This window comes from Choloepus didactylus, chromosome 4, assembly GCF_015220235.1.
Source record: "Choloepus didactylus isolate mChoDid1 chromosome 4, mChoDid1.pri, whole genome shotgun sequence".
Taxonomy (NCBI): Eukaryota; Metazoa; Chordata; class Mammalia; order Pilosa; family Megalonychidae; genus Choloepus; species Choloepus didactylus.
Window position 1 is genome coordinate 15,707,134 of NC_051310.1, and position 27,874 is coordinate 15,735,007.

At 51.1% G+C, this 27,874-nt stretch overlaps 1 protein-coding gene across 3 annotated transcripts in view; it reads right to left on the reverse strand.

The window, feature by feature from the left end:
* Positions 1–27,874, reverse strand: part of SLC24A4 (solute carrier family 24 member 4) — a 162,371-nt gene that overhangs the window by 33,725 nt on the left and 100,772 nt on the right. For 2 of the 3 annotated variants that reach the window (XM_037832031.1, XM_037832032.1), the window contains exons 4-13: positions 24,087–24,163; positions 20,924–20,998; positions 18,141–18,225; positions 17,135–17,238; positions 16,290–16,364; positions 13,772–13,797; positions 12,078–12,131; positions 10,853–10,995; positions 6,407–6,576; positions 2,019–2,232 (exon numbers count right to left, since the gene is read on the reverse strand). In XM_037832031.1, coding sequence (XP_037687959.1) covers positions 2,019–2,232; positions 6,407–6,576; positions 10,853–10,995; positions 12,078–12,131; positions 13,772–13,797; positions 16,290–16,364; positions 17,135–17,238; positions 18,141–18,225; positions 20,924–20,998; positions 24,087–24,163 — 1,023 coding nt within the window. The remainder of the gene's footprint in view (positions 1–2,018; positions 2,233–6,406; positions 6,577–10,852; positions 10,996–12,077; positions 12,132–13,771; positions 13,798–16,289; positions 16,365–17,134; positions 17,239–18,140; positions 18,226–20,923; positions 20,999–24,086; positions 24,164–27,874) is intronic. The other variant, XM_037832034.1, reaches the window with a different exon arrangement.

Consider the following 27,874-nt stretch of genomic DNA (forward strand, 5'->3'; position numbering starts at 1 on the left):
GTGGACACACCGACCCGGAGGAATCTTCCATCTCCCGGTGTGCCTCAGCAGGTAACCCAACCTGGGGACTGGGATCTGGAGAAGACACTACTCCTCTCAGTATCCCTGACACCCAGAGGTCAAGCTATGGATACAGCCTGACCTTGACCCCACAGCAGGTAAGCTGGCTGAGCGACAACCTTGGCACCTCACGGAGCTCCCCAATGTGGGTGTGCTCCAGTGCCAGAGATGCCTCAGAGACACACGGATGTGAGTCCCCTTGGCCCTCGGGCTGGCAGGGAGGCCTGGGGAGGCCTGAGCCCCTGGGCTGGGCTGCTCTGTGACCTCAGAGAGGGGACATATTTCATTTTCTAGGTCTGTCCTTAAGTATAAAAAGCTGGGAGGTGCCAACTAGGAGCAATGATCTCTAACCCATTTTGAAAATGCAGATCCCCAGGCCCAGCTCCAGTCTTCGGAACATCTGGGTTCAGAGCCAGGCTCTGTATTTTGGGAAGAGCCTCTGGGTGACGGTGATGCACATCCCACGGAGACTCTGATCCCAAAACTCCAAGGAATGCCTGCAATCCCAAATGCAGCCTGCATTTTCAATACGAAGTGCAATTGGTGGCTCCCCCTTGCTGACGCCACCTTCTCAGGAGACAGGAGTGCTCCCATAAGAGGGGCTGGGACCAGGGTGGCCCCTCTTCCCACAGAGCCGCCTCCCAAATCAGACACTTGGGTGGACCGACATTAAACCCAGAATTCTTTTCCGACTTTAAAATCCCCTGATGGAATTCTGCTGCCTCTCAGGGTGGCAGGATACCAAGAAAAACCAAAACGAACCAAAACCAAACCAAAAGACCCACCTCCAAGATTAGGCCCAAACGCCTCAGGCCCTCACTTCCCATCTGGGCCTGCAGAGGTCTCACGAAGGGTTTGGATCTCATGAAGCCACATGGGCCCCGGGGAAAGCCCCCTCCAGCCAAGGGCAAGTGCACCGGTCCTGAGGCAGGAGCACACCTGGTATGTTTGAGGAAGGGGAGTGGGGAGGCCGCAGTGGCCGGGGCGGAGGGAACGGGCGGGAGCAGAGCAGGAGGTGAGGTTCACAAGGAGCTGGTAGATTAACGCCGGGCCATGCAGGTCAGAAAAACAACGGTGGCTCTCCTTCCAAGTGAGATGGGACGGTGCTGAGGGCTTGGGGCAGGGGGTGGCCTGCTCTGGCTCATTTGTGGGAAGATATCCTCAAACATTTAAGGTGCAAATTGTCTAAGGGTCACTTGTGGCCTCAGAATATCCTGCCCCGGCCAACAAGCAGAGCACATGTGGAATACACTGGGAGGGCCTGAGACACCCATAAAAATCACACTGGTCTGCACTTAAGGTGGTTATCACAAGTGAATATCTTTGTTCTTAGGAAACATACATGGAATCATTAATTGTTCAAGGAGTATAACATATGCCACCTACCCTCAAAAGTTGAAAACACACAGAGAGAGAGAGAGAGAGAGAGAGTGAGAGAGAGAGAGAGAGAGAGAGATACAACAAATGTGGCAAGATATTAAAAATATTAGAAGCTGGTGGATATGGGTAGGGGGTATTGGTTTTGTATTATTTCTGCAAATGTCCTGTAAGTCTGAAAACAATCAAAATAAAAAGCTAAACACATGACATCAGTGGTTGTTCTTCTTACTGCAAAATTAAGACTGGATGCCCTGAGATTTGCGTGCCGCCACTAGGGCTCACAGGTACTGCCTTGCCACCAGCTGGCTGCCCCCTGGCCGCAGGTCCAGCCACATGCAGCAGCTCTAAGCCGTAGTTCAGTCCCGAGTTACGCTTTTATCGAGTGCCTCCTAACCGTTTAGGGGACATAAGGTCGATCCCCCCACACCGGCCCAACAACCCTCATGCAACAGCTGCCAGGCTGTGGCCTGCTCCAGCCCTTGCCCTGGAGACCTGGGCTGGCCCTAACAGTCCCTGGCAGCTCAGCCGGGCCTGACGTTCCGGTTTGTACTGCGTGCAGAGCATCCCCTAGAACTCACCAGGCACGGAGAAAGGTGACAGGAAGGTGGCCTCCACCGGCACCACCGGCTCTGGCTCGGGGGGTGGGGGCTGAGGTGGCGGCTGCTGTTCTTGATCCTGCTGAGGGTCTTCGGGGTTTTCCAGCGGAACGTTCCCATTCTCGATGTTCTCGTGCCTCCCGTTTTGAAGCGGCTTGCTGCTCACGCCGTTTGCCGAGTTGATCAGTCTCTGTCGCTGTGCAGACACCAAAAGGTGTGATAAAGTGTCATGCTCTTGCCTGGTTCCTTCACACACACACACACACACACACACACACACACACACACACACACACACACACAGCTCTTAAAGGCTCCTAAAATAAAACTGCTGGCAATTGATTTGCCTAACAATTGGCTCAACAACCTTGAATCTACCCAAGTTTCCCATTTCCATTTAGATCATAACAGGAAGCCTTTGGGGGTGGTTGAAGAAGGACTTCCCTCTCTTCTAAGTGCAGAACTGGGATTCCAATCCAAATCTATACTGTGAAAAGGAGACTACATAGATTTTTGGTTTCAGTCTAGTCTATCACTTCTGCCCTCTTCTTTTGATCCCCTCTACAATATCTTGCCCCTGCTTGAGCCTCTTCAAACGTTAGCAGCTATGCCCCTAATTCTCTCCTTGAGCCAGTCTGTGCTGCGGTCCACAAAATGGGATGGCAGTGAAAATGCTGGGGCTTTCACAATGGTTTCACACAACCTTGTATTTGTGAGAGTCCTCTATGTGGTCTTATGCATCAGGAGTTTGTCCTTTTTCATGGCTGTGTAGTATTCCACTGCATGAATAAACCGCAATGGAACCATTTGCCTATTGATAGGCATTTGGGTTGTGTCCATGTTTGGGTAAGAACAAAGCGACTATGAACAATCTTGTTCGTGTCTTTTTGTGGATCTCTGCATCGATTTCTGCTGGGTCATAAGGTAGGTGCAGGTTGAACCATTTTATACCCACACCAGCAGTGTATTAGGATCGCCGTTGCTTTACGCCCTTACCAACTCTTTCTACTTTAGCTATTCTGGTGGGTGTGTGTTGGTATCTAATTGTGGTATTCATTTGCATTTCCCTGATGACTAATGATGTTGAGCACCTTATTGGGTCACTGGCCAATTGGATAGACTCTTCTAGGAAGCGTGTGTTCAATTCTCTTGCCACAGTTAAGGAGTGTGCCCTTAAAGGTAAATACCCATGACCAAACTCCCCCACCAGCCTCACCCCTCCTCCCACCCTGCCGTGACCACCCAAGGCTGCCTCCTTTACTCCCAAGCAGAGGCTGATCTCCCTCGCCAAGGCTGTGGGTTTCTAGGTTTCTACCAAATGGAAAGACAGAGGCCATGCTTCCAAGAAGTCAACAGGTTTGCCTTTTCCTGAGAATCTGCCTGCCTTTGCACAGGTCACTTTTTTCTGGTTTTCACTAAAAACAGCTATGGACCACCTTTGTGGCTAATGACTGTCACACCGTGGGCACATATTTCCCTTCCAAATACCTGAGCAGGGGGTGAAGGCAGCACCCCAAGGCAACAGCACATAACCAAAAAGAAAGAGGAACTGACCATTTAGCAGCCATTATATGTCAGGTTTAGGCAGAGACTCCTAAATCATAAAGCCTAGGGAGGGGTGGCAATTTTTAAATATTTTCCTTCAGAGACCACAACATTCAGTTCACCAAAAAGAGCAAAGATTCAAGCCTGGACATGCAGGCATAATATTTTTCCACCCAAATAGGGTTATATAACAAGTCACTCTTGGAGTCCAAAAATACTAGCTGTGTCAGGGTAGAATTATAAAAAGGGGAGGATGCGACTTAGGAGCAATATGGAGTGGTAATTGGGGGGGTGGGGTGCTCATGACTTTAGCTTAACGGGAGTCAACAGAGGACTGTAACTGGAAAAAAATATCTAACATTATCTGAAGTTGTATTAAAAGAGGCATAGATTACAATACGAGGGAGGTGATGGATCCCGTTCCTTTATACATTGGGCTTCCCAAGTTAAGAGACACACAAACTCTGTTTCCCATTCCCAAGAAGATTGACTAGATAGTAAGGGCTGGATCCTTGGTACATCAGAGAGGGTTTAAGTTCCAAGAATGTTCAGACTCAAGAAGAGAATTAGCGGCATAGCTGCTAACATTTGAAGAGGCTCAAGCAGGGGCAAGATATTGTAGAGGGGATCAAAAGAAGAGGGCAGGAGTGGTAGACTAGACTGAAACCAAGAATTTATGTAGTCTCCTTTTCACAGTATAGATTTGGGTTGGAATCCTGGTTCTGCCCCTTATAGACTGTGTGGCCTTGGGAAAATTACTTCACCTTTCTGAGCTCTAGTTTTCTCCTAGATAAATGGGAAAAAATCATCATCTGCCTCACAAGGTTGTTAAGAGGATTAATGACATAACAAGCCTCTGTTTGGCACACAGCAGGTGTTCACTAAGTTACAGCTAGTTTCGCCAGCACAAGATGACCAGCATCCAGGCCTGATCAATGAGGGTGAAGGAGGTGGGTGAGCAGGTGGGAGCGGGTTCACAAGGAAAGAGGGGAAACTGAGGGTGAGTAAAACTGTGGGCCCCTTGGCAAGTCACCTCAGTAGCTCTGGGTGAAGACGAGCGAGTCAGGCCAGGTGCAGCCTTTGGGTGAAGGAAAAACAAAGGCACCTTCCCTGGCCCTAACCTGACTGCCAGGCCCCCAAGTACCCATCCCCCTGCACCCCCTCTCGGGCTGCTCTGGCATCTGTGAGGATGCACAAATAGGGCCTCCATCAGACAAGTGTTTCCACCAGGGATCAAACTTCCCTGTGACATTCCAGAGTTAAAATGACCAGAAAGTAAATGAGAACAAAGGGGTCTTAAAAAAACAATTCTGAAACAATGATTTTTGTGGTTTTAATTCCCCCCACTCCCATTCCATGAAGAATTTCACCAAAGACACTACCCAGACTCCAGGCCCAGCCCTTGTTGTGAGCCACTGACATTTTTAGAGCTGGCAGCATCCTGCCCAACACCCCCAGAGAGAGAAACGGAGGCCCAGAGAGATATGCGAGTTGTGGCTGAGGTGAACTTAAAAGTCAGAATCTCTTCCTCCTAGCCCAGCCTCTCTGGCTCCCCAGGTTGCATCCCAATACTGGCCAATTCCGAGAGTGGAAGTTGAGGCTTTCCCAGCAGCTTAAAACATTTGGGGCATCACTACCAGCATTTTCCCTGGCTCATCAAAACCCTATTTTAGCTTGTATGGATGTTGTGCTTTGTTATTTGGTGCACAGATATTCATAATTGTTATATCATTGTGAATTGCATCTTTGAGTATTGCAAAGTGCCTTTCTTCATTTCCACCTTGTGTGATAATAAAATTAATGACCTGTGCTTTCTTAAAAAAAAAAAATTAAAAACCCTATTATTTCTCTGGCTGCACACCATGAAAAATAGCCTATAACCTCAAATCCCCAAATCCTTAAGAGTTGTTCAAACCTTCCCACCCCCAGCATCCAGTGGGTACAATTTTCAGATCTAAGAGAAATGGCCAGGTCTCTGTAAACTTTCATGGATTCATATTTTACTGAATTGGACCAAAATGATTCAGAATGGTTTAAAGCTTGAAATGGTATTTCCTTTACTTTATCCAAACTTTCCACAGAGAGGGGCAAATTAAGCATGAGATCAAAGTAGAAATGTTCAATATAGAGAAGCTTTAAGCACCATAACACAGTCTTGGTTAATCGATGTGCTAACTACCAATTATTAGCTATCAATGTCTAAAGCCCACGCCTGACACTGAGGATAAGGACTTGGAAATCTAACAGGCACATATACAGCAACACTGATACACAATAAGTCTGTTTTTTTGCTATGGTGTTCATACATTAAATGATGTTCCAAATTATATAATTTTTTTTCAAATGAGAGAGAGACACAGCCACAAAATTCAAGCATAGCAAGCAGCACAGAATGAAAAAGTCGTTGCCCCACCTTCCTCAGCCATTACCATTTACCAGTGTTTTAGGCTTCCCGCTATAGCTGCTCTATCCATAGAGACCAGGTGTGTGTTCATCTTATTTTGCTCTAAATAACATTTTAAAGAAACGATCCATACTTCAAACTGGCCTTCCTCCAATTAGTTCTACCCTAGTACCTGGCAAAAGGCTTAGAGAAAAATCTCGTGCACGATAGTCGATTGCTGCCTGCTTAAAATCCCTCCCCGAAGGATCCTTGCTGCCTGTGGGTGATCGAGGGCTTCCGGAGGCTCCACGGCTTCAGCAATAAACGACAGCCCCGTGGCGGATCCCTGGTGTCCCGACACCAGAAAGAGCGTTAGAGCTTCCTCACAGCACCAGAACTCATCCAAGGCCACGGGGTCTTATCGCCCTTTAAGGAAACGCACCTCATTGATTATGATCCTGCTGGCCATCCGTAGTCGGGTTCTGGGCCCAAATTTATTGGTGATCATTACGCGCAAGCCTGCCTCCGGGAAGCTGAACTTGGGAGGGCTGGAGCTCAGGATCTCATCCACCATCACCACTGGGTTTTTGCTGTACTGAGGCTTTTCCTTCACTGTTGACACAATGCCATGGTTAGTGCTGAGGACATGTGTGCTTACAGAGGCTCAGACAAAACTTGACAAACTGACAAAAACTTCCTGGAATGGACAATGTCAGAAAGCACCGGATAGCACTGGCTCTAAATTTCCCATGAGGCTACTCGTCCTTGGCACTCATTCTGGAGCTTTCATTGAGGGCCCAACTGAACCCCACAGGGAAGGATGCCTCCAAATTTCTTCTCCCACTGTGAGGCCAACAGTGGTCTCGATGACTTGGATCTCAGGGCCCGGGCGAGGCAACCGAGGCTCAGGACTGGAGCCTGCTCATCCGAGGACCCTCGCTGAGCCACTGGCTAAGCCTGGTCTCCCACGAAACCAGGAGGGAGGCTGCTCCCTCTCTCTGAGCCTTTCCCTCTCCTTGTGAGGCTGAACAAAGCCCCCCAGTCCCTGGGCCTCTTCCCGGCAGCCTTCACAAGCACCCTCAATACTGGTAACTGGGGGATTTGAAACTTAACTCCAGAGCCCTGGAGAGTTCTAGAAGCCAGAGCGCTCCTGATGAGCACAGCACACACAGGCCAGCCGTCTTCCCCTTGGAGAGACTGTAAGAACAGACGGACCTGTCCCACTGTGCCAGCTACCAACTTCCAGGGAGTGCCCCTCACGGCTAACAGGGTAGCCAGGAACAGGTCTGGAGAGCAAACCCGCGCAAGAGTTAATGGCACAAACACGAACGAATGCACGCCAAACACACACACCCCTTACCCAACGGGCAGCAAGGCTCAGCAGACAGGAGGCATGTGGGTTAGAAGACAAAGCCGAGGACCATGCATTGGTCAGAGATGGACAGCACCCTCCGGGCAAGGCGTGTACCGGGCTGGGCTCATGGGATTTTTGTTATTTTTTTTTTTTTAATGCATGTGTTATTGCTTGGATGAAAGCAGATTACTTACAATTTAGAAGAGGAGAGGAGTTAAGGAGACAAAGGTCAGCAGTGATTGCCAGATATGATTAGCGTGCGGTGATGCCGAGGCTGGGGCAGCATTCTCGATGGTGATGCAGATGCCAGGGGGTTATTTGAAGGAGGGGGTTAGTAGAGGGGCTCCTTCTACAGGGGGCTCAGTGCTCAGGACCTCTGGCCTTTGGGATGGCCCCTCGCCTGGCTGAATTCCAAGGGCCCTGCTTCTGCAGTGAGGAGCAGGAAATTCCCGCTGGGCCCACGGCGCCTCCCTGCTGCAAGAGAGCCCAAATCCCTCCCTACTCAGGAGCCTCCATCTCAGAGGGAGGTGGAAAGCAGCAAGAGTTGTAGGCTCTGGGCTCTGTCCGGCAGGTCTGGACCCCACAGGGGAAACTGCGCTCAAAGGAGGCAGCCTACTGAGTCAGACTTAGGAGGCAAGAGCTCTGGCGGCTGGCTCCCGGAAACCCTGTCCCGGCACTGCCCACCAAGTAGCACACAAGGTGGTCTGTCCACGCCAAGAGTAGCTGCCCAGCAGGTAACTCAACGACAGCATCGTTCTAGCTCAGCCCAAGGTCAGGTACTGCCCTCTCCCACCCCACCCTACGCCAAAGCTGTGCCCAGGCCCAGGGCAGTCTGGGAAGACCCCGTGGAGAGTCCCGAGTTGACCAGTGCAATATGGTGGCCACGGCCAAGGTGGATCTGGGCCAGGCTGTGTCCAAGCCACCTGGAAACCAGCAAGGAGAGGCTGGAATCCCCCTCCCGCCTCAGTCCCTGGGAGCTTTCCTTGATGTACTGTGCCCTTCTCAACCAGCATTTGAAGTGTGATAAGAAAATTTGTAAGCGTTTAAGAGGAAAAAAAATGCACACACAAAAAAACTGAACAAAAAACGTTGGAGGGATTTGCCCTGCCAAAAAAAGAAAACTGGCCCGAGCTGATTTGGTTAGCTGAACTTCAGGGACCTTAAGAACATTTACGCATTTAGAGGCATTTTAAAGCCTTTTTGGTCCCCTCTCTGATGGAGAGGTTTGGTTATAAACATTTTGATCTCATGTGGGAAACATCAAGACCTGTAATGGTGCAGGGAGGGCTCATGTTCTCAAAAGCATCGCCAGCCACCAAGCTGTCTGCTCCTTTCGGGAGGGGGAGTGCTGGCGGCTTGGACGTGTCTGCCCCGAGGCCCAGGCCCTGCTGAGAGGAACTCGGACGTCTTCTCGGGGTGGATGGATTCCAGGGCAACACCGTGAAAAAGGGCAAAGTGCTGCTGATGGTTCTTCCTCCTGCTTCAGTCAAATCTGTTTGTAGGGCCCAGGGCTCCGGAGGGACGCCACACGCAGCTGTCTGGGAGCCTTTTAGGGAGCAGTGAGGGTAGGGGTGATCTGCCAACTCTGACTAAAAATCACCAAAGTCCAAATCTCCCCCAGTTTCCGACCTCCAGGCCCGGCCCTCCTCCTTAGACCCCCGGGACTGCTGCCTGCTGTCAGGACTCTTTCCTCCCTTGACCCCTCCTTCCCCAGTGCCTAATGTTCTAATTTTCTAGATATTACCTGGACTTAAAAAGATTTGGGGGAAGACTTTATACCAGGGGTGCAAAAGTGATGGGGATGGTGTCAGCTTCAAGTGTCAGAAAAGGTCCTCTGTGGGCAGAGGCCTCAGGGCAGCCTGGATTTCCCTGGAAACGGGGAGTAGCAGAGCTTCTGCCACACTGCCCTTCCCCCAGCCACAAGGGTGGGGGTGGCTCCTGGGGCTGACCCCCACGCAAGGCGGCACTTCCGGCTGGCCTCAGCAGCTCACCCCTCGGCACCTCTCGTATTTGCCGTGACGGTCCAGAGGACTCGGAGACACTGACCTCACGGGTACATGACTGGGCAGGAATCAACCTGTGTCTCGAGAGACTGTGAGTGGGAACCTATGAGAGAGCTCAGGGCCACAGTGTCTATGGAGCAAAATTCCAAGTCGGCAGCCAAAGTCATGTGTCCCCTTGTGAGGTTGTCCTGGAAATGGGCTCTCCTCTGGGGCCAGCTGCTCCGTGTTTATGAAACACAGCTATGGGGCGGCTGCATTTCCACACACAGGCAAGGTCCTGTGCTCAGAGGGCTTCCGGTGCTCTGTCCCTCCTGGCTGGGCCTCCCCTGGCCGTGGCGCACCCCGGCCTGCACCCCAGCAGGGGTCTTCCTTCCACATGTAAAGATTCATCCTTCCCCTGGGCACTGCCACAAGGGCACCAGGTGGCCCACCTGAGACGGGGGATGAAGCCATCCCCGATGGACTCCCAGATGAAGGCCCAAGAGGTAGAGATCAGGGCTCCCAGGTGCCCTGGACCCAGGCTCAGCCAGGTCCCTCTGACCAGAGAAATCACAAATGGATTAAAATTGGCTCAAAGAGGACTAGCTTGCCCAGGGCCCCCGGGAACAAGGGCGGAAGGCCTCATGGATGGCCAGCCAAAGCGAGTCCACCTGGATCAGGATCCTTGTGGCAAAATCCAAGCATGTAGGTTAGGCCCTGATTCCAATATCCCAATTGCAAGAACACTGGTCTGGGTGGGGCAGGATGTGAACTCGTTCTCCTCCCAGCAGTGGCCCCCACAGAGGGGCACTTGGAACTGGCGGACAATTAAGAAACAAGGACAGGGTTTCCCAGGGAGCAGCCAGTCAGGCCTAGACAATTCGGGATCTGCAGGGGCGACGGGGGCTGGCTCTGGAGGCCCAGAAGCCCCAGTTCCCAGACAAGGGGGCCAAGGAGCAACTGAGAGGTGGGGGCCACCCTCGCCAGGGGAAGGGGCTCCTGAGCAGGGTTCTCCGGTTGCTAGTCTGGGAATTCCTGCCCAGCGCCTTGGCTCCTTTTCCAGGCCTTCTTTTCTCCAGGCAACTGTTCCCAGCTTGAGAGCCCACAGGCCCCTCTAGGACAGACGAGACCTGGCGTTCCAGGGACTGTGAGGAAACCCAGGCCTGCTCCGCCACCCTCAACCCCTCAGCTTCCTGTCGTAGGCCTTTTACTTGGACAAAGAGCTACAACTGCATTTCAGGACAGGCACACGGGGCCTGGAGCCTGCCTCGGGAGGTTTGGGAGACTTTCCAGGGATGGGAAGCTTTATTCGTTCCCCAGCGTCTCTTCCAGCCTTCCCCCATCTAAGCAAACATGAGGCAGCAACATCTCAAATACTAATTCTCCCTCCTCATTTAGGTGTTTTGACCTGAGAGTGACAATTTGGAGTGAGTGAGTGAGTGAGTGAGTGAGTGAGTGAGTGTGTGTGTGTGTGTGTGTGTGTGTGTGTGTGTGTGTAGGAGAGAGGGGCTTCAAATACAGAGTCTGGCCCCTCCTGTCTGCTCAGCCTTACCTCGCCTCAGCAATGGCACGGAAGGGTCATCAGAGCTAACATCACAGTAATCATTACCATCTTCCAGCTCGCTGCTGACTGGGTTGCCATTTGCAATGGCCTTTTGTTTGACTGTGAAAAAGGCTTGGATCTTCACGTTGTACCTGGAGGGTAAAGGAGGAGGTCAGAACAGGGGGCTGGCCTGGGAAGGGGGTCGCCTCACACACGCTCCAGGTGGGTGGGGAGTCTGCTGGGGCCTTGGAGCCAGCCCCATCCTGTGCACACCCTCCCTGCCCGGCCCTGGGGGCGTCCTGTTTGAGGGGAACTGAGCTGACAGCTGCCTGACAGGATCCGTAGACAGTATGCCCGTGGAAGCTTGTTTCTCCTGAGTTGTTAGTGGGTTTCCTGGGGGCATAAGAGACCTTTAGCCCAGGAAAATGACTTCCGTTTGTGACTAAAAGTTACTAAAAGTTATGGGCTTAGCTCACAGCCCATAATGGGAGAGTACACTCTCCATCTCAAAGCCCCTGAGGCTGGCTGCCTCCTTGAAAGGCACTCAGAAGATCATTTAAGGACATTCTCTTGCAACTTGACAGTTTATCACCCATTTTTACAAAACACTGTGGGGATTTATAGTCTCACAAAAATCACAGTGTTTTTAATAAAAAAAAAAAAATTACCTGTGAAGGTGTGAGAAGGAAGATAGAAACCTGAGCCTGGCTCAGCTCCAGGGTAGTTCTGAGATGGTTCTGATCTGGGTAGCTTCTGGAAGGCCTCAGTGTGGCACAACCCCAGGGCACAGGATTTGCCTTCCCAGCACTGTGAGTGGCGCCCCCTGCAGTTGTGCAAGGCAGCAGCCCTGAATGGTTGCATTTTATGAAGCCAGGAGCAGAAGCTAAAGCTGCCTGGTTTTTTGCAAAGGGCAGTCGTTGATAGATTTATAGAGACAGCAAAAAGAGTGGACATTCTGGGGGAACAGAGCAGCAGCAAAGAGCAGGGCAGGACAGAGGCCCTCGTTTGTTCATTTGGAGAGCAGCCTCGTCCTCTGCATGCCAGCCACCCAGCATGACTCCCCCGGCCTGGGTGTGGATGGCATCCCCCAAACTCATCTGAACATCTCTCTCCCACTCTGGCCTCCCCTACTGGGTGCCCTCCCAGAGAACTGGGGCTGGTCAAAGTGAGTGAAAATGTCAGCAGTTTTGTCTCCTGCTATAGCAAAAGGCCAGAAGAAAAAGAAGGCACTTACTTCATGATTAGAATGTAAAACACATACAAGACGATGAGCACCAGGCCTTCCCACCTCGGAGAGAAGGAGACAGCATTAGAGCTCGGAAGGCCCGCAGGGCCGTGGAGCTGGGAGGGAAAGTACACCGGGTGTCTTCCCTTGTCCTCATGTCCAGCCCAGGACCCGGCTGCTGGGTGAAGGACGGGCACCCAGGCCAGTAGATGCCCCCACCACCCGAAGCCCTCTTGGGTAACTGAGAGAGAGGGCCGGGTGGGTTTTGCTCACTACACGGGGTCTGTGGAACCCAGATGGAGGCAGCTTGAGGGCAGCTGCTTAGACGCGGCAGAGGGGCAGAGGAGGAGGGACTGGGCCACCATGTCCTAGGATTCAGGGGAGTTGTGGCCTGGGGTCATACAGACTTGACCCCAAGAGACCCCATGGTCATCCGAGATTCTGGCCAGGAACCAAAGATGCTGTGGGTGCAGGAGGGGAGGGGCCTGAGAACTGAGCAGATGCAGGGGCAGGGCAGGGGTGCAGGGGCCTCCTGGGCCACACAGTGGGGCAGGGCAGGGGTCTTACTGGGACGCACTGGGACTGCTCTCCTGTGGATGCAGACCCCAACCCCACATGCAGTGGGGCTTTCTGTGGCCCTCACCACTAGCCTCTGAGGAATCACAGCTATGGAAGGTTCGTTCATCTGAAGGCCTACTGTGTGCCTAGCATGGGCTACAGTCATTTCTGGACCTCTTCCTTTTAAAAGCTGATGCAGAAGCCGCAGACTAGCAGGGACAGAATGGGACTTCCAGGTGCTCTAACTCCCCCAACCCCATCTACATTTGAGGGAGAAGAGACCCAGAGACGTGAAGACACTTTCACAGGGTCACACAGCAGGTTAGGGGCGAGGCTGGGACCAGAACCAGGTTTCTCTGGGCCCTGCAGCTCACAGCTGCTCGTGGCAGGCAGCTGAATGTCCCCCACCAGGCCTCCTGAATATGTTTCCCCAAATATTCACAAACAGGATGCAGAATGAAAAGTCAATGAAAAGGAAATTTATATGGTTTCTGAATGTACGATGCATTCATGCCCTAGAAAACAGAGCGGAAATAAACTTTTCTTTGGAAGTCTGTGCTTTACATATCTTAATTAACGAGTACCTCAATGTCATAAAGATGACTCCCCTCTATTTTCTTCCAAATTATTTTTTAAATTTTGCTTTTGCCAGTGAGATCTTCATTTCACCTGGAATTTATTCTCACATAAGGTGTAAGGGAGGGATCTGACTTTATTTTATTCTACATGGATCTGCAGTTGTCTCAGCTGCACTGGAGGCCCCCAACCCTATCTTGTGGCCTTGTCGTGACACCTCTGTCACTTCCCCACTTCTCATAGGCTCACGGGCCCGTTTCTGGGTTCTTGGTTCCAAATTCCATATTGGCATTTGCTTGTCCTTCTGCAAAACACCATACTGTTCTCCTTATTTTAGCTTTCTAAAATATCTTGATATCTGAGAGAAAGGAATTTTAAGGGAAACAATTTTTGTCACTTGGAAAGGATAAATAAAGTCCTGTTTGCTTAGAATGATACCATTTTTACCTTAACAAGTTAATTAGCTTATGTTCATAAAAAAAATCAAAAAGATTCAATGAACCCAACAAACAAGAATACTGGAAAAAAAAAAAAAAGCAGCAAAAAAAAAACAAACTTTAAAAACTTACCACACAATTTCTCCATCATATATGAACTGGAAGGCAAAAGAAACAAAGGGAGAGCATATTTATTCCAAAAGAAAAACAAATGCAGACCCCTAAACAGATAAAAGAATCTCATACTGGCCTAAAGATGTGTATTTCAGAAAGCCGGTGCCTCTTTTTCTGTTTTGGGTTTCTCAGCTGCAAAGATAAATACATATATATGGTGTACGTGTGTGTGCAGTTTTCTTAAAAATAAAGATGAGAGGCCCCTTCGGAAATTCTGTGGTTCTGGAGAAGGCCAGCTGGTAGCACGGGAAGGGAGGTCAGGAGTGGTGCTGGGGTCTCTGTGGCTTCCTAAGAGGACACCCATACTGCCCAACACCCCCTACCCAGATACACGTGGCTGCTGCTTCTGTGGCCAGGCGAGGGCCCCTCCGACTGCGCCTGCAAGGCCAGTGTGGAGGGAGGTGGAGGGGCTGCGTCCCACGAGAGGGGCACGTGGGTGGGTGCACGTGATGCAAGGAGCTGGCCTGGACTTGGACCCTCGGCACCCCTCTCCAGGCTGTTACAGTGGGCTTCAGGTGGCCCGCTTTTGGGGTCCCCCTTCCAAGAGGGTCATCCTAGTCAGGCAGTGCCACAAGGCTCCCCAAACTCAGTGCCACGAGGAAGGGGCACTCAACAGAGGGGAGGGCAGTACCTACACTGGGGGACTTTGGGGACGTTTATGGGGTCCTTCCCGTTTCTGCAGTCACTGGAGGGCTGCTGGCATTTAGAAGCAGTGAAGGTCAGGGATGCTGGACAGCCTCACCCACGTGGCACCCTACCGTCTGATAAAGAATTTTTTTCCACATCTGGCACAATTTTTGAATATCCCTCTAAACAGTCAGGCAAGCAGAAAACAATGATCTGAGCCTAAAAGCTAACTCCATTTTGCAAATAAAGTAGTTTTATTTGGTTTTAATAAATACTTCATTTTCTAGCAATGTAACCATCATGCAAACTGAGGAGTCTTTGATTACTTTGGAAATGCTCATCAATGTCGGCATCACTTGTGGTGGTAAGGGGCCAACAAAGTGCACCAGCAGCTGCGTGTGTCTGTAGCTGTCAGATGCGGTGATTTTCTGTACGGAGGCAACATCTGATGACCCCTTTGGGCCTTAGTGGTCATGCCAAAGCATTTACACACTGAAGGAAGTATTCATTTTTATTATCATTATAAATTGCTTTTATTTCTCCTTTATATTACGCTGATTTTTTCAAATTATGTACAGGTAGATTCTTCTATCTATCTATAGATTCTTCTATCTATAAGTTTCATTTCGGGTGGTAAAAGGGGGTGAGCCCACCTCCTGCTACTGAGGTTCCCCTCGAGTGCTGGCTGGGCTCAGTGACCCACTGCTAACAAAAAGAAGATGGCAGAAGTAATGGGATGTCACTCCGAGATTAGGTACAAAAAGACCGTGGCTTCCATCCTGGGCATCTTCCCTCCCCAGCTTGGAGGAAAATGAGATGTCAAATTGGGAGCTGCACTCCAGAAAGGCCCACGTGCAAGGATGTCTCCAGCTGACAGCCACATGAGTGATTCAGAAAGTGAACCCCCGTCCAGTCAGGCCTTGAGAGGACAATCCCCCAACCGATACCTCAGTTACAGCCTTGGGAGAGATCCTGAGCCGTCAGGCCCTAGCCAAGCCACTCCCTGATTTCCGACCCACAGAAAATGGGAGAACAAATGTTTGTTGCCTTAAGCTGCTGAGTTTTAGGGAAATTTGTTACGCAGCAATAGATAACTAATACAGCGGACCTAACTGTCATATGGGGATGGCTCTAGGTCTGGTAAGGTTGAGAACTGTTGCATCTGCCCTCTTTGAATCTATCCTGCCCTGGTGCCACCCCTTTAAAGCTCCTTTTGGATGGGAACGGCTCGCCTGGGATGACACACTCCTCAACAGGTGACTGTGTCATGTGCCTCAGTCACTGCCACGTGGCTTGGGGCCGCTTCGTCCTTGGGGGTCCACCAGGGTATGCAGGACTGTTTGCCCCCACACTAGTGAGCGCCAAGCAGCCTTGCCTCGGTTCCTCTGCCTTTTCTTTCTTTGCCACCAGGTCCCCCCTTGCTCCCAGCCGCTGCCTCTCACTGCTTCAAGCTGGCCCTCTCTCTTTCCTAGCGGGCTGCAAAACCAGAAATTCTGTTTTTTAGAGCTGGGTTCCCCAAAGAATAAATGGACTGTGAAGATCTGCAAGGCCTCTGATGAGCAAAATGCTGAGGTTTACTTGAATGGACCATGTGAGGTATGCTGGCTTTTTCAAGGCCTTTGGCATTGCAGATGGTTCCTGGATTTGCTCTGTGACTAAAGTGTTAAATGTGAGATTTTCTTGGAATCTGGCCGGGAGGCTGGTCAATGGGGCTGCAGCAGACCTCATTACTGGGGCGCTGTGGGTTCTGTGGTTCTCATGCCAAGGACAGAGATGGGCAGGGGTCCCACACCCACACCTTAGCAGGGTACCAGCCCACCTGCCACCTGGGGCCAGAGGGGTAACTCACCGCGATGAGCACAATGACAGACAGCGTGTAGTACACAGAGTCTCGGAACACAGCCCACCATGTCAGACAGACCACCTGCCGGGGAAACGGGGGTCAGGACCAGGGTGTGCGGCCCCCCTCACCCCACCCAGACCCCCGCAGGTGCTAGGGTGCACCATGGAGCCCCTCCTAACTGCGCCGACAGAAACACAGCGTGTCTTGCTGCTCGAGGCCACTCCTTGCTCTTTGCTACACTGGGGGAACAGAATGAAAGCAAGTGATGCTCTCAAGCCAAGACAAAACTGTCCCCCATTCCTCCAAGGCAACGACATCACGTTTCTCGCAGCAGCTGAGCCCAGAGGCACTCGCTCTCTCCAGTCCATGCTGGAAACATCTGGTGGTAACTGGATGCCCCATCCCCCCCCAGTAAGGCTCCAACCATGAGCCAGGTTCTCTGAGGTCAAGGCTAATAGTCCCTCCGAGGTCCTGAGGATCAGGGGGGTCGGCAACGAGCCAGTTTCATGCTCCCTGCTGGGGAGGCCAAACAAGGCCCCAGGTATTTCCAGAATCAAGCTCAGGATTACAGGGGGTGCTCCTTAAACCTTACTGCTGTCAAACGAACGCTCACCCTCGGACTGGCCGAGAGAGCGGACGTGTTCCTGCCTCTCAGACCCGGGGAATGGAGACGTGGAAGAAACATCAGACGCCCAGGAGGACACGGGCTCACAGGTGGGGAGGCTGATTCGTCCAAAGCAGCCCAGTGAAGGCTGGGGTGTCCCCCCTGCTGGCCAACTCTCTGCACAAAAGCTTACACCCCCACAACCAAGGGGCGCACGTCAGCCAGACTGGGGAGAGGCACCACTGACCTGTCCGGCGAATAATCCACAAACGCCAATTATACACAGGATGTTGAACACGGCGGACCCCACGATGGTCCCAACCCCAACGTCTCCGTGGGTGATGAACACGCCTGGAAAGGGAGAGGCACAAGTCTGGTCCTGTGTGACCTGTAAGGACCCTGTGCTCCAAAATAGAGGAAGCAAGACCACCTGAGATGCCAGCAAGAAGGGCAGAACCAGGGAGGCGGGGGGCCCTCAGGCAACAACTGGGCCAGGCCTCCCCCCACCCTTTCTTTTTCCCATTTTGGGTTGATTTTTGTATGTGATGTGCAGTAGGGGTCCACCCACCTTCGTTCTTTTGCATATGGCTACCCAGTTGTCCCAGCATCATTTGTTGAAGAGGCTGTTCTTTCCCCATAGAGTGGAATTGACACCCTTGTCAAAAATCAATTGGCCACAGGCATGTGGGTTTATTTCTGAGCTCTCAGTTCGATGCCATTGGTCTACATGTCTAGTGTGGTGCCAGTACCATACTGTTTTGATTACTGTAGCTTTGTAATGACTTTTCATTTATTTTTAAATTTCTATTCTGATAACATATATAGCACCTAAATTTTCCCCTTTTAATCATTCAAATTTATCTTTCACAAAGCTGTGTTAACATTACCATCCATTAACAAAACTCTTTCATCATTTTTTAACAGCTTAATTGAGATATAATTCACGCCCTAAAATTATCCATCTAATATATATGACTCAGTGGTTTTTAGAGAATGCAAAGATTTCTGCAGCCATCCCCACAATCTAGTTTTAGAACATTTTCCTGACTCAATAAAGAAAGCCCGTATCCATCAGCAGTCACTCTGGGATTGCTCCAACCTCTAGGCAACCACTGATGTACTTTCTGTCTCCCCAGTGCTCCCATTTCCCAGATGAGAAAACTGAGGCTCACAGGAGACAAATGCTCCCCTCTCCTCTTGGCATCAAACCTGGCTCCCTCTAATCCTGTGTTTCGGTCTGGTGGACTTCTTACCAATGACAGAGGCAAACAGCTCTGGGGTCGAGCTTCCCGCGGCCATGAAGGTGGCTCCAGCCACATCTTCGCTCAGATGGAGTTTCTAAAACAGAAGTGACCACAGACCCTCAGGCTGCAGACATGCTAACTGGACATCAAGAAGCCAGGGAAAGCACAGGTGACAGGGCTGTGCCTAGGGCCTCCCCCCTCAGCCAGCAGCCAGCTCCTTGGGCACGCCCCCGGGGCCCCCACCGGCCCCTCTCCCTCCATTTGACCTGCTCTTCCCAGCCTCCATGTTCCGCCCATGCCAGGCCTTCGATTCGGAATGCCCTTTCCTCATCCCCACCTCACTCTCCGGGCCCCTGATTAGATGTCCCCTCGAGAAAGCCTTTCCTGAGGTGGCCACCAAAGCCAGCCACTCCCCCCATCAGACACACGTCGTGCTGAAACATGGATTACACGGCACGAGGGTTTGTGGTCCATGGGCTTGCCTACCCCACTGGACTACGAGCCCTGAGGCCAGGGCTGGTCTCGTCCATCTTTGGATACCCAGGGCCTAAAATAGGGTCTGGTACACACTGGTGCTCAACAGGGTGAAGACCGGCCCACTGACCATCACTGCCATGCCCATGCGGCTTTGGGTAACCGAGGGCCCTCTGCATATCCGGGTCGTGGGATCAGAGGCCTTGGTCAAACTGCCTGGGTCTAGCATTCCAGAAAGCTCCCTCAAGGGCAAGTCCTACACCAGCTGGTACCAAGACAGAGATCCAGAGGTCCTCTCTCCAGGACGAGCCAACAAGGGACAGCATTGGGAACCTTTTGTCAAGTCTGCCCTGGCCAAGGAGGCCCATCCTCTGATCTAGAATGTGGTGCTGGGAGCTTGGGATGCTTGGAGAAGCCATGGAGATGCAGGGTCCCCCTGAATGACAACTGGAAGTCACCCTCCCAGTGGTTCTCAGAAGGCTCCTCGGGGCAGGCTGGCTCAGGCACTGGACTCCAGAGCCACTGAGGAACCCTGGACCGGCACAGCCTCCTGCTCACCAAAGGGTCAGTGCTCCAGGCCACATGGGACCGGGAACATGCCTGGGCCTGACAGGGGCAGGGGTGGGGACACAGCACTGAGCCCAAGGTGGAAGCCTGGCCACCTTAACCCTGCCGAAGAGGGAGGTTCCACCGAAGGGGCTCTGCCACCAAAGCATCTCCAATGACTTTTGGCAGAATTCAAACCAGGCTACTTCCTCTCCTGCCTCTCTTCCCTCCGGAGCTGATAGGAGCCACTCCTTCTGCCCAGAAGGCCCTTCTCTCCATCTCTTCTTACTGAAATCCTTCCTGCTTCCAAAGGCTGGACCAAATGCCACCTCCTCCTCAAGGCCTTCCTGGATTTCTCCCCTGCAGAGATGCTCCCTGAGTACTTTGTTGTCTTCCTCTAGGCCATTTATATCAGTCTTGCCGGTAGGCCCAGGACCTTCGCATTGCTCCTCTCTGAATCCTGAGGGATGCCGGTGCCTTGGGGGGTTCCTGGCACCTCCACTGTACGTGGTCCTGTGCTGTTACTCACCCTTCCCTGGGTTCCCAGCAACTCCACAGGGGCAGGTGGCCCAAACCCATTGCTGCGCCCCCCAGAGCTCTCAGCCTAGGATTGTCCAGTGTCTATATTCCAGCAAGGATCAGCTGGCTGCTTTCACCCTGAGTGCCACCTCCAGAAGAGAGAGGAAGGACAGGTCATTTACAGTAACCACCATCTCCCCCAAGCTCCACTCCATGGGTCCTCAGTTTTCAGCTCCTGCACCCACGTCTCCAGTGGTCATTTCCTGATCCAGTCTTTACAACCTTTCTCTGCCTTGATTCTCTGACAAGTGTCTCAATAAAGGGGGGCCCGTGGCTAGATCTAAGGTAGGGGCAGGATGAAGGGGAAAGGATGGAGTGCTTTGCTCCCCTTCTCCCCCTGCCTTAGATCTAGCACAGATCCAGGCTGGGGCTGTGGAAGACCCTCACTCACTTTGCCAGCTCCCTGTTAAGGGGTCACAAAGGTCAACAGCAGCCAGTTCCCGCTCTGTGCTCAGGTTCCCACCCTACACTAAGCTCCCCATGCTGTGCAGGCAGCACTGGTCCCTAATAATCCGCAGGATTCCGTTGTCCTGGTTGCAATCTGACTTCAAACAGCTAGGAGCTTTCACGGGGATAAAGCGTGACAAAGCCCTGAGCTGTCTGCACAGGGCAGATGCTGAAAACAAAGGCAGTTCTCCTTCTTTGACTAGAAGCTAAGGCAGGATAAAGGGAGAGACAGGGGGCTTACACATGGGGAGAAATAAGAAAAGAAACTAAAAATTGACAAAATAACTCAAGGGGAAGAATTCCCACCTGCAAAGGGACTTCCCCACCGGTGCAGCTCAGCATCCTCTCCAGGGGAGGACTCGAGCCCGTACAGAGCCCCACCTGTCACCTGCCACCTGCAGCAGCTTATGGGAAATGCTCTAACACAGGCTGCAGGCCTGGCTGGGTTCCCCGACTGAACAGGTTTGGCATAAACGCCAATGGCCTGCCGTGGATCCCGAGGTTCAGGGCAATGAGTTCATGCTGGGAGCATTTTCCTCTGCAATCGCCAGGATACGGAGCCATCCTGCTGGTGGGCAAGGCTTTGCCATGAGACACGTGCTAAGTGCCTGGTATGACAGTCTTTCCGGCAGGCTGTTCCCCACTCCAGGCCTGGCCTCCTTGGCCCGTCATTGCCAATCCACATGTCCTCAATCACCACCCCCACAAAAGGCTTCACCCAGGGGTCCCACATCCCTCCTACCTACCTCACAGATCTTCTCTAGAGACGGAACAAAGAAGTCATCGCACACAATGGCCAAGGCGTAGAACATGTACAGAGTCTGCAAGAAGAAACAGGAGAGGCCCCGTGTCAGCGAGGGGACGTGCTGCAGCTGCCGGGGGGGCAGCTCCATGCGTACCCCAAAGCAGGTGCAGGGGCTGAGGCCAGGTGGACAGAGCAGGGCCCAGGGGATAATTCCAGCACCACAGAGATCTCCTCCTCCAGACCTCTCACCAACAGATGGGGAAACCGAGGCCCACAGAGGAGAAATAACTGGGATGAAACCCAAGGCACGTGGTCTTGTGCTCCTCCACCCCCCTTAAAGCAGCAGCTCCCCTTACCAGCAGCAGGGCAGGCCCTGGTGGCAAGAGCCAACCAAAGAGCCAAGGCTCAACATTTTAATAGTGAAAAATAATAATAACCCCTATTTGTACCCCCCACCTCCACCTTGTTTTTAGTGAAGATACCATTTCCCGGTTAGCAACTGCCCACTTCCTGCCAAAGCAAACAAAATTCCCTTCCTCTCTTGAAAAGGGATTCCCTTCTAGATGCGCTGGCATGCATTTAAAATAAGGAGGCCATTGGCATTGGAGTTCCAAAGAATAAAGAGTCTGGACTCAAATGCTGATCCTGGGGTTATTTGCCACGTGACTCTGGATAAGTCATTTCTCCAGGTCTCAATTTCTTCATCTGTTTAATGAAGGAGCAGGAACAGGGGCGGTGGCTTTTAAGTGGGTTTATATCTGGAACCCTCCCTGACCCATCTGCCCCTTCAGCCATCCAGCAAGTCTTTACTGAGCTCCTCCCATGAGTCGGGCACCATTCCAGGCTGCAGGGACATAGCAGCGAGGATGCCAGGGAAATTCCCTGCTTCCTGAAATGCATCTTAGTGGCCGACAGACAGGCAAATAAAGTATCTATTACTGTCAGGAAGAAAAAGAAAACAGATCATGGTGTGTGACCACAGGGGAGGCTGTTTTTGGCAGGGAGGCCAGGGAAGGGCCCCTCTGATGAGGTGGCTTCCGAGCAGAGACCTGGTGAAGTGAGGTGCCAAGCCAGCAAAGGCCTAGGGGGAGAATGTTCTGGCAGCGGGCCCAGCAGGTGCAAAGGCCCCATGGCAGGAGTGTGCTGGGTGTGAACAGGGAGGCTGCTGGTGCAGGCAGAGCAGAGGGAGTGAGGGGGAGGCAGGATGTGGGGCTGGAGGGAGAAAGGAAAGGAAACAGGATTTGACTCCCAGTGCTGGGGACGCCATTTCTCTTTTTCAAAGAAAAAGTGATGCCAATGCCCTGTTTGCAGAAGAGAAAGGCTGGGCTGCTCCAGTGAAAACAGTGTGAGATCCACAACTTCACGATTAATCAGACTAAATAAAGTAGAAGGAACATTTGCAGCCAAGTAGCCCCTGGAGTCTGGGTGTGCTATTCCTGGAGTTGTCCCAGGGATATGGGTAAAAGAGAACGCATGAGGTGAAGAGACCCTTCTAGAAATCTCAGGACTCTGACTTGAATTTGCACCCACAGCAATTCCCTCCAACAGTGTCTCACAGGCAGGGGGTGTCCTGTGAGGGTGGCAGACTTCCCACTCCCCTGACACACACCCCCAGAAAAAGTGGACAGCAAAGAAGAGGGTGTCAAGATGGTGTCTTAATTCCCACCGCTGGGGGACAGGGACTAAGTGAAATTCCCCGCCTCCGCCAAGAAGCTTGACTCCGCCAAGACTGGCTCCAAAGCTAGAGTCTTTCCCTTGCTCTAAAGAAGAGGAGCAGCCTTTTTCTGCAGAGGGTCACACAGTAACTACTTCAGCCTCTGCAGTCCACACGTCTCTGGGGTAACGTTCCGCCTGAAAGTCACCACAGAATGCACGAAGCTGATTTCCAATAAAACCATATTTACAAAAAGGGGTGATGGGTTGGCTTTGGCCCTTGAGCTGCAGTTGCTGACCCCTGCTCTAAAGGTTTCCTGCAAGGTTCCTGAGGTGCTTTCAGGTTCAGAGAAAGGATTTGTCTCAGCAATGCCATGACTTAATGAGGCAGGACCATAGATAGACAAACTCACAGCCCCCGAGAGAAGTGTTAGGCCGAGAAAACGGAACAGGTAATGACTCTACCGTGGAAATAATTTACGGGCCCATCATTCAAAATGTGCCTGCCACCCCCGTTACAGCCTTCATTTTCATTAACGGTTTACACTGTTAATTAAAACATCACTCATTCATTATTCCCTGGTTGTTACTATGTGGGAATCCCAGATTTCACTTTCTTAATCATCTCTTGCAAAGGCTCATCCTTGATTAGGTTTAAACATACAAGCAGGTGGTGCTGGCTGGTCAGGGAAGCTAAACAGGAGGAAAACTTGCCATGTTTGGGCTGAAGCAGGTAGGCAAACCCTGGCCGCCTTCATTTCCTGTACCGTACCACAGAGTTGGGCAAACTTTCTCTGTAAAGGGCCCGACGGCAAGTACTTTGGGCTCTGTGGACCTTAAAGTCTCTGTCACAACCACTCAGCTCTACCACTGAAACACAACAGCAGCCACAGATAACACAGAAATGAATGGGAGGGACTGTGCGTCAATAAAACTTCATTTACAAAAACAGGCAGTGGGCCAGATTTGGCTATGGGCGGTAGTTTGCCAACCCCTTTCATAGAAGAGTGGCTTTTACCTATAATTTAGGTTTGAACCCATTACTCCTTTTTTGAACTGCTCCTTGAATGCCATTTGTTATCAAGAGCCAACTAAACATAGAGGGAAGTTTGAGAAGTAGTACACCAACATTTTAAATCATAGTTCTGCGGAGGTGGTAAAATTTGGGGGGATAATCATGGGAATAATGATGGCCAGCATGGAGAGAGCACTTAGTATGCACCACGCAATGTCTGATTGCTTTACCCACATTCTCTCGTATCCAATTTGTGGGGAAGGTGCCATCACCCCCATTTTACAACACCAGAAAATGAGGCCCAAGAAGACGTGTGCTCTTGTCTAGGCTCGGGGTCACTTGATGGGTGACACTGGGCCTGTCACCCAACTTCTCTAAGACTCGGCTTCTCTGTAGGTAAAATGGGTTCAGTGTGTTTCTCCTCACAGGGATTAAATGAGATCCCTGACTTCACGCCCTGAGGTTTAGCGAAGTCCAGCCCGTGGGCACCACTTACACCGAGGATGTGCAGCAGGACGGCCCCGTGCCGTCGCTCCGTGTTGGAGAACAGGTCCGTGGGAAACTCGTGGATCGCTGCAAAACAAAAGGAGACGACACAGTGTCAGTCTTCAACAGGCCTCCCGAGAAAACTCACTTGAGATCTGGAAGTCCACCGCGGGATTATGGAGCATGCCTGGCTTTGGATGACCCAAAGAGACAGCCAGCTACGTCTCAGTCCAGGTTCTGGCCAGGTTCTTAGGAAAAAGTTGCTGCATAATGGATCATCTACAGATATTCCAGTACCTAGAGTTGATCATGTTTTAGATAGGCCTTGTGCTTAAACAAAACAAACAAACAAACATGGACTATACATCCATTAGGATTGCTATAATCAAAAAAAAAACACAAAAAACAAAAAACCAAGTGTCAGTGAGGATTGGGAACATCAGAACCCTTAGACGCTGCTGGTGCGAACGTAAAATGGTGCAGTTGCTTTGGAAAACAATCTGGCAGTTAAATATAGTTACCATATGACCCAGCAATTACACTCCTAGGTATAAACCTAAGAGAAATGAGAACATCTTTTCCATACAAAAACACATCCACGAATGTTCACAGCAGTATTATTCATAACAGCCACAAAATGGAAATAACTAATGAATAAATAAAATGTGTCATATCCCATACAGTGGAATATCATTTGGCAATAAAAAGAAATGAAGTACTGAGCACGTGCTACAACACTGAAAACATGCTATGTGAAAGAAGCCAGTCACCAAAGAGCACATGTTATATGATTTCATTTAATGAAATTTCCAGAGTAGGCAAATCTGTGGAGACAGAAATTAGATGTGTGGTTGTCTAGGGCTGGGGGTGGGGTGGGGTGAGGAATGAAGGAATTAGTGGATGACGACTAAAAGGTACAGGGTTTCTTTCTGGAGAGATGAATATGTTCTAAAACTGATTGTGATGATGGCTGCACAATTTTGTGATTATACTAAAAGCCACAGATTTTTACAATTTAAAAGGGCAAATTGTATGGTATATGAATTATATTTCAGCAAAGCTGTTACCAAAAAAACAAAGAAAGAAAGAAGCCAAAAGATGCTGTCCTAGTTTGCTAATGCTGCAGAATGCAAAACATCAGAGATGGATAGGCTTTTATAAAACGGGGGTTTATTTAGCTACACAATTACAGTCTTAAGGCCACAAAGCATCCAGAAAACCTCTGTTAGCTGGGAAGGCAGCTGGCATCTGCTCCAAAGCTCCGGCCTCAAAACGGCTTTCTCCCAGGACGTTCCTTTCTAGCAAGCTTGCTTCTCTTCAAAACATCACTCCCAGCTGCACTCTCTTCTTCTTTGAGTCAGCTCATTTATATAGCTCCACTGATCAAGGCCCACCCCAAATGGGTGGGGCCAAGCCTCCATGGGAACATCTCATCAAAATTATCACCGACAGCTGGGTGGGGCAAACTCCAAGCAAATCCAACCAACACCAAAACTTCTGCCCCACACAAGACCACAAAGATAATGGCATTTGGGGGACACAATACACTCAAACCGGCACAGATGCCAAAGAGGAAAATCAGGGGATGGTTACTTGCTTTGTCCAAGGATTCAATCCCATTCCTAGCAGAGAGTTTTCCAGGAAGATTCAACACATACTTGGGGCCGAGGCTGTGAGGCTTAAACAAAAAACAAACTAACTAAGGGAGGGGGACCCCAGAGTCACACTGCCAGGTTCGAATCTTGGCTTTAAATGTTTATAGGGGAATGTCCCTTAAAATCTTTGAGCCTCAGTTTCCTCATCTGTAAAATGGGGAGATTGGTTTTAACAATATGTGCTACTTCTAAACTGCTTAAAGTTTGCAATAAGCAGCTTCCCACCAGCCCTCCCCAGGATTCTGGGATGCCCTCCCCTGGCCACTGTAGGGCCGGAATCCTTGGATGGAGATGTTGGAGAGGCACGGCTCCCTGAAGGCATGAGGGCAGCTTCTCTCCTCCCATCGGGATCCTTTCTGGCACCTCCTGCCCCAAGAGCTCAGAGAACAGGAGTTCTAGTGCAAAGCCCTTAGAGCCTGTCCACAGCCCGTTGGCCTCCTTCTCCAGTCTCTCTTGCCACCTACTCGATGGGGTAGGAAGTAGAGGAAGAATAACAGATCCAAAGAGGAAGCCGAGGTCCCAGAGGTCAAGTGACATCTTCCGCTGACACTAGCTGAGCATTCCTCCGGCAGCGCTACTGAGAGCAGGAAAACAGAGTGACAGGAGGTGAGGCACAGGCCGGGTCAGAGCAGAACCCGAGGCCAAGATGGAGCAAGGGAGGGAGAGAGCTGAGAGCCTCGGGCCCTGGCCCCCTTATCCCTGGACCTCCTTTAGGCCCACTCAGGTGACAGGTGTGTGTCTGTCGGCATCCTGGCTCAGGTTAGAAGCCCTCCTGGGCCCTGACGATACCCCTGCAGGGGCAGACAGCAACCCTCCTGCTACAAGCTCTCATTGCCCTAGTCGGTGGGGAGTCCAGTGAGGGACAAAGTCCGCTGCACTGGGAATTAAGTGCACTGGGTGCAAGTGCCCTCCCTACCGATACCTCCAAGTACTGTCTGAGCCACCGTCTACCTCCAGGACTCAGGATGTTCAGTGGCAATGAAGGAATGACCCCTTCCCGTGCGCTCCCTCTCCATTCAAAACGACCAAGTGGTAGGTGCTTCGTGAACGTCGTCTCTGCAGACAAGCCATCCTGGAGCCCCAGCCGGGCAGGTCTCTGTGATGCCTGCCATCACTCATTCTTGCTGTCCCCCAGCTAGACTGGAAGCTCCCAGAAGGCAGGATCCACCTGCCTACTCGCCATTGATCCCCAGTGCCCACGACAGGCCTGGCACAGTGGAGGTTCTCAGCAATCAACTGAATAAACAGTGGCAAAGTATTAACAGCAAAAATAATAATTCTTATCCTCTTTTTACCACTGTGAACCCCTCGAGTATCTGGAGTAATGTCCATAGCAGGTACTCGATAAATGCTTGTTAGATAGACTTCCAGGACAAAATAAAATCCCTTCTCTGTAAATATATTGGCCTTATGCTATGAAAGTGATGGTTTCTCCTTTATGTGGAAACTTTCCTGTTTTTTTAAAGATTAGATTCTTCCAACAAGACACAGGAAACACCAGCTCTCCAGACACTCAGAAAATGTTCCCACTTTGAAACAAGCAGCATTTAATGAAATACAGAGTCTTTCATGTCTCTGATTTTTTGGGTAATCAAACTTTAATAGAATTGTGGCTGTCTATTCAAGGGCATGGCTCTACTTCAAGGTTTGTTGGCTCAAAGATGGAGAATTATAAAGGGAGAGAATTGGCCTTCCTGCGGCTGGGATCTTGTTTCCAGAAGAAATGGAATTGTCTGGGATATTGCAGCACAGATCAATAGACATTTCTGCCATGAGAATCTGAGACATTTCCTGATTCTCCAAACAGTGCTTTGTGAGCTGGTGATTTATCTGATACACTGGGAATTCCTTGAAGATTAGAATAAAGTAGTGTTCCATTTCTGCTGTAGACACCTTGTCTGGCCCCAGCAGAGAGGGGACGTGGGTTATAAATGGCTTTGTCCTTGGTAGGAACAGGCTTCTGGGCCGCCCACACCCCCAGGCTCTGCACAACCCGCGTGTGTGCAGGAAGGCTGCAGAAGGAGAGCAAATTCCACCCAGGACCTTAATTTTGCACAAAGACAGTGAGTAGCCAGCAGAGCTCCGGCAGCCAATGACCTCACCCTCTGTACCCCCCAGGCAGGCGCTGCAGCTCTAATGTCCC